This window comes from Mytilus trossulus, chromosome 12 (assembly GCF_036588685.1).
Source record: "Mytilus trossulus isolate FHL-02 chromosome 12, PNRI_Mtr1.1.1.hap1, whole genome shotgun sequence".
Taxonomy (NCBI): domain Eukaryota; kingdom Metazoa; phylum Mollusca; class Bivalvia; order Mytilida; family Mytilidae; genus Mytilus; species Mytilus trossulus.
Window position 1 is genome coordinate 35,307,772 of NC_086384.1, and position 11,335 is coordinate 35,319,106.

General features: G+C 30.2%; 1 protein-coding gene across 1 annotated transcript; it reads right to left on the reverse strand.

Annotated features, from left to right (window-relative positions):
• Positions 1–270: 270 nt before the first annotated feature.
• Positions 271–4,466, reverse strand: LOC134692406 (uncharacterized). Its single transcript, XM_063552856.1, has 7 exons — positions 4,463–4,466; positions 3,771–3,941; positions 3,284–3,493; positions 2,604–2,646; positions 2,044–2,207; positions 912–981; positions 271–334 (listed from the first exon to the last, which is right to left on the reverse strand). The coding sequence occupies exons 1-7, from the start codon at positions 4,464–4,466 to the stop codon at positions 271–273; spliced, it is 726 nt and encodes a 241-aa protein (XP_063408926.1).
• Positions 4,467–11,335: the final 6,869 nt, after the last annotated feature.

Below are 11,335 nucleotides of genomic sequence, written 5' to 3' on the forward strand. Positions count from 1 at the left end.
TGTTTTTAATATATATTTCAATTAATTTTCCCCTTTGTAGTACCCCAGTATTTAACACGATGTACAGTGTCAAATAAAATTTATATATCTGATATCATACTTATTCATTTAAAAATATACTTATTTAAATAATCACTTTTAAATATCAGGAAACTTTGTTAAACTGAATGCTAATTTAAAATAATATCTATAAAGCGTCATTAAATATGATGTTGTTCAGTACACGCTTACATATTTGACCTCGTTACCTGATCACCTTTGTGTACCTTGTTATGCATCATTAGTTCTATTGATAAAGAGACAAGCTAAGGACACCTCGTCAAAGGTAACAAACCTGTAATCAGTGAATGATTTATGGCTTCAATATAACTTATTGAAGGGATAATTGTTTGACAGCTTGTTGTTATTTAAATAAAAGAAAACATGTTTTTTCTACTTTTTATTGATGTACACAAGCTAAAGACCAAGCCGTACATTTATGTTCCCAGAGAATTAGACTAACTGAGACACTTCAAAGAATCTTAAATATGCTGCATCTGTTGTAATAAACCCAATTATGACCGAAATATCTTTGTGAAATAGTATGCCCAAGCGGACATGTCCAAAACCCAAACGGACATTTTTAATGATCGAAAGTTGTTCAAAATTGAAATGACCGTTTTATGAAAAATGTCTTGAAAAAAATAATTCTATTAGACCGTTTGAGGCTGAGAGGCCAGCCGGTCTTTTTATAAAAGTATCGGTCATGTCCGGAATATATGACCGTTTTGGAAGCCTTAGTCAGGATTGGGGGTGTTTTTTATTTCTGTATTCTTTTAATTGTTTTGTGACTTTTCTTTACATTTTATTTATCTTACTTATTATTCTTTCTCTATTCTTTATATTTTAGCATCCCAATATATTTTGCTTACTGATGTTTAGTTAAATTACGAGGTTTATCTCTGACAACTAAACAGAATCCACATGATCTATGCGACCATTCTTGGATGAAAATAATATTACTTTAATATTACACTTTTTGAAGTAATTTTTATCAATTTTCAATTTCTATCGTCTAAATTGTTTATTGTTCATGTGTTGTTTCCATATATTTTATGTTTCATTGTTCATGTGTTGTTTCCGTATATTTTATGTTTCATTGTTCATGTGTTGTTTCCGTATATTTTATGTTTCATTGTTCATGTGTTGTTTCCGTGTATTTTATGTTTCATTGTTCATGTGTTGTTTCCATATATTTTATGTTTCATTGTTCATGTGTTATTTCCGTATATTTTATGTTTCATTGTTCATGTGTTGTTTCCGTATATTTTATGTTTCATTGTTCATGTGTTATTTCCGTATATTTTATGTTTCATTGTTCATGTGTTGTTTCCGTATTATTTATGTTTCATTGTTCATGTGTTATTTCCGTATATTTTAGCCACTCATCTTGAGCCTACCCATTTGATTCGATAAAACTTGATATAGCAATACAATTATACTTTTATTGCCATTAATAACTCTTAACAGACCAATTAACAGACCAGGTTTTATACATTTGACTCATTAACAGACCAGATTTTAAATAAAAAAATTATTAGTGTCACCAAAATACAGATTTTCATGTAGATTTTTCATACAATGATATTAATATGGTTAACAAACATAATGCCTGTCTTTTTTTCGATGTTCAAAATATTGCATGAAAGTAAATTCAACCAACCTGTCATTTTGTGTACATTTTGTGTGTGTGTAAAATATGTATAAATTTATTGATGAGTTTCCCACCTTTTCATTTTATGGATTGTTTATAGAAGCTAGAAAAAAAATAATTACACCACTTGATTCAGTACATTGAATTGTTTTGTCAGACATGAATATTATTTATAATAAAACTTTATCGAAAAAGTTATACAATGAAGCATACTGAACTTGCAATGATTTTCTCGATAACATCTGATTAACAGATTTTAGCCAACCAAATATAGCCGCATAATCAATATAGATTAACCGACCATTCTCTCAGTTAGCCAAGTCTCGGCTGTGAAATACAAAGAAACTTACTTGAATTTTTAAATCCTGATTGCCACTTGCATGGTTTTTTTGTCAGTTTAGTTTTATTGAAGATAATCTGATCAATCAAACAAGGCTTGGAAGATTCAAAACAAATGCTGACATTCATATTGACTAAGTAAGAACCATCACTCTCCAGATCATATAAAGAATAGCTGATAAAAAGAAAAAAAGTCCATAATACCAATTATTGTGCATATTAAAATTGTTGAAAGAACAAAATGGGATATTCAGAAGGCATTTAGACTCTGGGTGCGGGAATTTCTCGCTGCATTGAAGACCTGTTTGCGACCTTCTGTTGTTGTCTGCTATATGGTCGGGTTGTTGTCTCTTTGACACATTCCCCATTTCCATTCTCAATTTTATTTAATCAGAACTAAATAAATAGCTCTGTAGAAAAACATGCCTGAGGATACCCATAGGCATATACATTCTGCATCAAATATGACTGTTAAAAGTCTAGTATTACTCTGATATGTTCTTTAATCCATATTTGAATATCTTGAGCAAATAAAAAATAGCCTATGAAAAATGTTTTATTCCATACTTACTCAATACGGACAACATTTTTCATATACAGATTCTGTTTGACTCCTAAAATATAAAGTAAAAATTGCAATTCATCAGAATATGAAATAAATGAATGTATGAATATCAATTTCATTATTTACAGATAAACAAATTATACTTTATAAAGATTGTCAAGAAAAATTCTCCCTGCAATAGTATTTTTGGTACTAACTGCAATGAAGTAAAATTGAAATCCAAATTTCACTATAAAAACAACTCTGAAAACAAATGTATTAAAGTGGCCACTCCAAATTTAAATTTCTGTTTTTTTCTCTCTTCACACTGTCCAAAAAAAGGAAAAAGCTCGCAAAACTATGTTTTTCTCTCAAAATCATCACCTAGTAAATGTTGTTGTGCTTAAATATAAATCAATTCTAGTGTCAAATAATACATTTAAATGATACTTATCTCAATCCTTCAACTGAACTAAAATGCTTGCAATATGTATTTTTAAATCCTGATTTAGGTGGTTCTGTATTGACATTGGTTTTGAGAACAAATTGCCTACCCTTTCCACATGATTTAAACATATTTTTAATATCCACTGAATTCTTATCTTTCTCAATAACTACTGAATTTATGTTTATAAAGTTAACATACTGCACCAAAAGTTATATAAACTATTTGTAATATGATCTTCAGTTATAGTAACTAAACTTACCCCATTCAAAATCATAAAGAGAGATGGCAATAGCAAAGTCTTCAATGCTAACTTTGAGATTTTCATTACAAGGATCTAGTTGTAATTTAACATTGAATGAGTGATTTATTATATCGACATCCAAACAACAGTCGACTGTAGTACAGGATGACAGCAGTACACAAGTCATTCCTGGATTAAGATTAGGAAGTGTTGTTGTTATAGGACAATCTGAAAATATAATTTGAAATCAGTTTATTGAAACATTTGACACATACTTTAAACATCAATAACACATTTTCCTGATGCAGATATCTCCAACTTTGGATGTATAAAAAGCTAACACCTTACTTAATCTTACTTATATATACATTTACTTTAATCACATACTATTTTGAATCTGTAGTACTGGAGATTTACTGAAGTGTTATCAAAATAAATACAAAATACATCATGTAAACCTTTTTTAATAAGCTGAATATTTTTTTGTTTTTTAGTATCAATTTACCTTTTTTCCAACCATTCATTTCAGGCAGATAAGATGTGCCATTTCTGTCACAAGAAGGATTCCTCAGGAACTTGGATATTCCAATGTCTCTCAAAACTTTCAAAATTGCCAACTCAGTGAGATTTTCAAAATCAAAACCTCTCACATGTGCCCAATTTTCAAGTGAAAAGTCTACAAAAAATATAGAATTATATACTAAGGGGTCATCAGACATAACTATTAGAGGAGATTACTTATCTTATCTTTTTAGTTTTAACGCAATAGGTCTGTTTCAAGAATGTTTAAAAAAAAACCATCTTTTTGTTTTTTATTTATCTACTAGTATATGTTCTGTATTCAGCACAAAAGCCACTGTTATGACAATAGGGTTCAATAAATCTGACTGTTGATTTTCTTGTTCAGACCTTTTTTCACATTTTGTCATGCCTGGGCATTTTATAACTGTTATATTAGATATAAGAAGGGTTTGCTCATTGTTGAAAGTCTTATGGTAACATTTAGTTGTTATCATCCACATCTTTTAATATCTGGTGGGTATTTTTCTCATTCACAATTACACAAACGTATTATTTTGTAGAAATTTGTCAAATAATTGAATTTTGTTTATTTTAACATATTAAATCACTTTTTATCAATAGCTATACCATGCCAGTTTAACAGCAGAGTCTTCATACTTAAATGTCAAAGTATACCCATTAAGAATGGTGCTGGCAATGTTTTGTCCTGAATTGCCCAAGTAGTATTGAAGAATATTAATGAAAAAGTTAATTACACTAGATGAAAAACCTTTTTGCTATTTCGAAATCTGCGCGCTTGACCAGAGAAACTTCACCTCTTGAATTATTGGCATCATACAACAATCCCTTTTCAATTGTGGCGTCAAGATATTGTCTATTATGACGTCAAATTTTTTTACAGGAACCTTTGTGATATCCAGTAATGATGATCAAATAGCGACAAGGTGTATTGGCACCAAAACAATACCCCTACAACTCTTTGTGGCATGAGATTGACATATGATTAATTCCTTTGTTATACAACCTTATAATTATTAAAATCAATATTTCTAAATTACAGGTCAAAATGAAAGTCAACAATGTTATCATTAAGTTATTTACTCTTAATTGTAAATCCTTGGTCCCAATCACAAAATGGCCTAGGTAAGCTTGTTTTATCAGCCACAACTCTTTTAATCATACAGTGAGGTTCAGTATGTTCCAAGCATACACCAAGGCTCAGAGACACTATATACTCATCTGAAGCTGGTAACTCATCAATAATATACCTACAAGAAGATGTAAGTGTATTTATCATACAAAAAAATATATATGGTCTAAACCTGCCTTTTTTCATTTGATTGATCATTGATATAAGGAAATATGTTGGCTATAATGGGGCAATTACAGTGACTTGCCTATAGGTGTTACTGTAAAAGTTTACCTATAGCTTAACCAGTTTTTAAAATTGTCAACACAATAGGGACATTTAAATTGACCAGTTGGTATTGTTAGATTTAAATCTACCTTGATGCTACCTGTAAATATTTTTATTCACCTAACCCAAAGTTTCAGCATGCTTTTTTCCAGAACTTTTTCTTACCTAGGATTATTCTATTAAAAATTGATAGGGAAGAAAATAGTTTTTGGTTTTTATTGTTTTAAATCCCTGACATTTATGATTTATCAAATTTTTACCTAAAATTCTAAATCAGTAAAAGATTAAATTAAATATGTATTACTATGTTTGAAAATTTAAACTTTATTTACACACTAAATGCTTCTTTAAAATTCTAACCCTTATACATAGTATTGTCCAGCTGCCAGTGAAACAAGAAATAGCTGTTCAGGTGTTTACAGTTTAAATTTTCAGAGGGATATGTTGTTCATTTCTTCACATGACCCTTCAAGATTCTCATTTTTGATTATTATTTGCAATGTTTGAAATCTTTTGGTGTCATTGTGCATACAATATTGGATTTATTTCATTTGAATTCATTACTTAGATTTTTATGGCAATTTTGCTTCTTAAAATGTGATGTGTTTTTTTCAAGATGTTATTGTCATGAAGGACATCAAGGAGGAAATAATTCATTCAAACTGTTCTGTGGGGCTTACATATGATGTTGTACATGTAAAATTCGAAAATAATTTTGGAGTATACCTTGCTGTGTATTTTCTTTGAAATCTATTATAATATCAGTGGGACTTTTGTGCATAAAATGCTGTGTTCAATCAAGGAAATTCAAATTTTCATAAATGGGATTTAGTTATGTTAAAGATTAAACAAATTCAAAACTTGAATTCAAGTAAGAGATATAGTGCGAGTTCGTCCAACATGTTTCTGTGACTTGAAACGTGATTTTAAAAACATTCATTATTAGTTTTGGGATCTATTACAAACTTAAAAATGATATACCATTTAAATGGGATCTTTGAAATGAAATAAAATGTTGAATTAATGCAGTGGATATAGTCTAATCTAGTGATAAAGTGAAAAATGAAAGTAAAATATAATATTCCTAACGTGAGGAAATGTTTTAAGTGATTCATATGAAATTGGAAACAGTAATTATAAAATTCTGGATCAAATATTGTTTGATTTGGAAATTTATCATAGGAAAAGAAATAAAATGTTTACTGTGGATATAGTAAAATCAAGTGATATATAGTAAAAATATAAATAAAATATTACAAAATATTTGTAAAGTGAGGACATCTATTTGGAATATAGTAATGGAATTGATAACAAAATAACAAGATTCTGCACCTGTTAAATTAGGTTGTATATCATGGGAAGTTAATCAGAATTTATACTATGGATTTAGAAAAAAATCTAGTGAAGTAGTGAAAAATGAATGAAATTGGGAATTATTTAAAATCTTTGGAATTCTGGATGAGATGTCAAATATTAGTGTTAAAAAGTAAATACAATTGTTTATTCAAATATGATTTTGATGTTTCATAAAATGAGTGAAATATTACGACTGGATTATTTAGGGTATAGACACTGCTAGTAGTGGCTATACAAACATTAAGATGAAATGTAGTGCATTTAAGTCCATGCAATTTTAAACCAACTGCAAGAAAATATCATATATGATATAGTCATACCTGTCAACTTACCCGTTTTTTGCGGGTGACACCCGTTATTTTCACCTCTCACCCGGGAGTTTTTCTTTACCCGGCGGGTCCCGGGAATTTCTAACATTACCCGTTTCACCCGGATTTCTGACCGGAATTGTTTCCGGTATTTAGAAGTAATATGACCTTCGGTTTTATCGGTCTTTTTCAATGTAACCAAAAGTCAAAATGTAGGACTTGTTTACCTGAGCTACGTAACGATATTTTCAACAAGCTACAAGATGAGTTCAGTGACTATCAGTTGACCCCTTTAGATGAACTTCCACTTTGCACTTCCCCTGAAACTGACATTGGTACATTTTGGGGAGAAATGTCCAAGTTGCATGACATTTTTCTTAACAAGCCAATATTTTTTGTTTTGTCAAAACTTGCTAAAACATTACTGGTTTTGCCAAACAGCAATGCAGACAGTGAGAGGGCATTTTCTTTAGTAAAGAAAATAGCTACAGAGTTTAGGGCTGATCTTAATAAGGATACACTGTGTGCTCTTCTTTCTTGTAAAATGAATACACATTTGCATTGCTATGAACTGAAACCAAGTGCAGTTCTTTTAAAGAATGCCAAGTCTGCTACTATGGAATATAACAATAGTCTGAAATAAACTTGTATACATGTTCTAACTGTTTTATATACATATTGACTATATAAATTATATGTAAACATATTTTTGTTCTTCAATTGAGCCCGCAAAATGTCGTTCGCGTTATGACCTGAGATTTTTTTTCTCAATGCAGGTCATGACCTGACTTTTCATTTTCAGAGGTTGACAGGTATGTATAGTCATTCTTGTTTGGCTTGATCACTCCTAATATTTTGAATAACAGTAAAATAAAAATCTCTCATTTAATCCTAGGTAAGAAAAAGTTCAGGAAAAAAGCATGCTGAAACTTTGGGTTTGGTGAGTAAATTTTTTTACAGGTAGCATCAAGGTAGATTTAAATCTAACAATACCAACTGGTCAATTTAAATGTCCCTATTGTGTTGACAATTTTAAAAACAGGTTGAACTATAGGTAAACTTTTACAGTAACACCTATAGGCAAGTCACTGTAATACAAAAAACATAAATGCCATCTACAATTATGATTTTCAACAATAGAATTGCTATTATTTCTATACTTGAATACATTTACATGCACATAATAATTAACATATATTCTGTAGATTCATTTATTTTCATTTGTATTAATTTTCTTGGATTAAGGAAAACTTCAATATTTGTGGATGTTTTACTTTGGGGCTTAGCCAATCTGTATACAAAACAAGTAAAAAATTTGAAAGAATATTTAAGAGATTGCTTTGAAAATATCACTTAAAATAATACAGATAATACATTTATAAATACTAACTGTACTAAGAAAACTCCTTTCAGATAAAGTTGATGCTGTGTTCCTAAAAAACAAGCATCATAATTAAAAGGCTTGTGACTACTGAAGGATAAACATTGCATATATTTTGCAGTGGGTACCATGACAAAATTGCATTGTTTTAAGAACTATATATAAAGCTCTTTGAAAACATTCAATACTTAGTTGCTATTTCCATAGAACATAATTTATTTGGAACAGACGAAATTAGTGTTGAACAAAACACAATCCTTTTCAGAAATATACATAGTTATAAATGCCATACAAAAAGATTCTTTGATTAATATTGCTGCATCTTAATGTGTACTCGTATCTAACTGTAACTGTTTAAACATAATATATTTATTTCAATATTTTTCATATTGTACTGAATTATATAATTGCTGCCAATTGCTTATGTTTCATTTGACTAAAAAATCTAGGTTCATGAGTGTTGAAATGTAATTTCAAATCTTTCTTTCAATTGACACAAAGATTAAAGGCTGCATACGCTCTTCTACTATTGAGAATTTTCTTGTTTTTTTTTTATATCTTTATACAACGTGAAATTATGTAAAACTGAATATTCTTACCATAGACATAATTTACAATTGACTCATTGTAGACAAAATTCTCTATACGAATGGTTAATTGGAAGTTGCATGTATCAATCTCAAAGGAGAAGTCAAATGACCTTCCAAGAGACAATACTTCCACACAACACTTTATTCCTGTACATGTATCTATGATAATACATGTAGTCTCTCCACCATTCAAGTATGGAAGTGCTAAATAATTTGGACATTCTGAAATACAAAAAGAGGTATCATTACCAAGTAACTTGGCGATCATTCAAGAAAAAACTATCAGGTCAAATTTACTTTAAATTTCTTATTTCTATTTTTGCCTTATAAAAATGTTTGCTGTTGCAAATTACTTTTATCATCCACACTATGTTTTAAATTCTGTTTATAATGATTACAAGAGGATGTGGACTTTTTCTTTTACACATACTGCAATTTTTTCTTTAACTTCCAAATGAGTCAAAATACTGTTACATAATAAATCCTTACCTTTTATCCAACCATCACTTGTTGGTCCCCATGGTGAATTCAGTCGATTACATGCATATTCATTCAAGAAAGATGAAGCATCAAGCTCTTCAAGAATCTGATAAATCATGTACTCTTTCAACACGTCTGTTAGAATTATATCTCTATCAGACATCCATTTGGTGAGAGAAAAGTCTGCAATATAGTAAATAGTAAAGCATGGAAGGTCATCAAATACATTAAAAAAAACTTGAAATGACTTGATTTTTGCTACATGTTGAAGACAGCCATACTGACTTATGTACTGAGATTAAGAACAGCAATAAAAGACATTGTTGGCAACCACTGATAGTAGTGAAAACTCATTTAATGGCATGACAAGACATGCAAAAATGCGATCAGAATGTGCGTCATGCTTGGTTGTTCCATAAATTATCCAACAAAAAGATCAGAATTATATGAAGATGGTTGAGTTACAACGTATAAGAACAAATCATTTGGCCCATGCTCCCATTCTTTTATTCACATTAAACTTACAACAGTTCAGTTAACAAGGGGTAAATTTTATTTTATAACTTTTTATCATACACTTAGCATTAATATGATAGCTTTTGCATATGTGTAACGAACGGAAGTGCACAAGCCATAATTTGCCACCCAGGCTGATAACCCATATCAGCCCGGTCTGATAACCCATATCAGGGGCGTCTCGTGCAAAAACCCATAACAGTGCTTCTCGTGCAAGTTACGTTCAGTGTTTCCTGTATCAGTTGTTTACTTTTCCATTGTGACGTCAGATATTTTTTATGACGACGTCAAATTTTACGTGAACTTTTGTGGGGACAGTTGATAGTTAATTTTAAAAGTACTTGCTAACAAATGCCATTGGCAATTATGAATCATTTCATAGTACAACAAACCTGCAAAAATAATGATCATAAAACTCTTCCAAAATTTCAATCTTTCAAAATGCCTCTACAGAAATGTTACCATAATATATATGGAGGTAGTGATGCTGTTGTTGGACAATTATAGTATATTTGTTGTTATAGTTGTTTTAGTTGTTGCATTTGTTTATTTGCCTTACATAAAACTATTGTCGGAAGTATATGATAAAGCGATTAATACATGGCCTTTTCCATATCAGTGTGGGTATCATCCCTCGACCCAAATCAGCGCCTCGACTCCGTCTCTGGCTGATATGGGGGTCTCAGGATGATACCCAGGCTGATATGGAAAAGGCCATGTATTAATCTCTATATATCTCACCTCTTTCAATAAAGTCCTTATGGAATTCACATTGTTGTTTTGGTAACAGTGCATTATTAAGAATATTCATCATTTCATCTTCACAAGTACTGTTAGTCTCATAACAAACTGACACATTCATACTGACGATAAACATCTGGTCATCTGGCAAATCATTTATTGTAAAACTGTAAAGCAAGATATTTTCAAATTATCACTACATGTACATTTTATAGGAATCAATTACTTTCACAAATTGTCGATGGAGAGAGTAAAACTTGTTTCATTGGCACTCATACCACATCTTCTTATATCTATAAATTCAATGAATTAAAAGTGATTTTAACTCTTTATGTCCACTGCAATAACGGTCATTGTTACATTTTCTTTCATTTGGAAATAAAAAGTTCCAAACACCTTGAAAATTGATTTTGCCTTAGAGTTTTAAAAATATTAACAAGAGGTTGTCACAACGACAGCAAACCGGATTTATTACATTATTTGTGTCATGGCAATATCACAAGAACCATTACTGATGATTAATGAAAGTGAAAATCGTCAATTTCAAATTTGACCTCCATTTTGTCATCAGTATCAACATATCAAAATTTGAAAAGCTTAGATTGAATGGTTCGTGAGTAAATGCAACAACGTGAATGGAAACCCCATTTTATGATCTTTCAAGAACCATAATTTCTGAACGGTAAAAGTCAAAATCGTCAATATTGAACTTGAACTCTATTTTGTCATCAGTAACAACATATTAAAATTTGAAAAGGT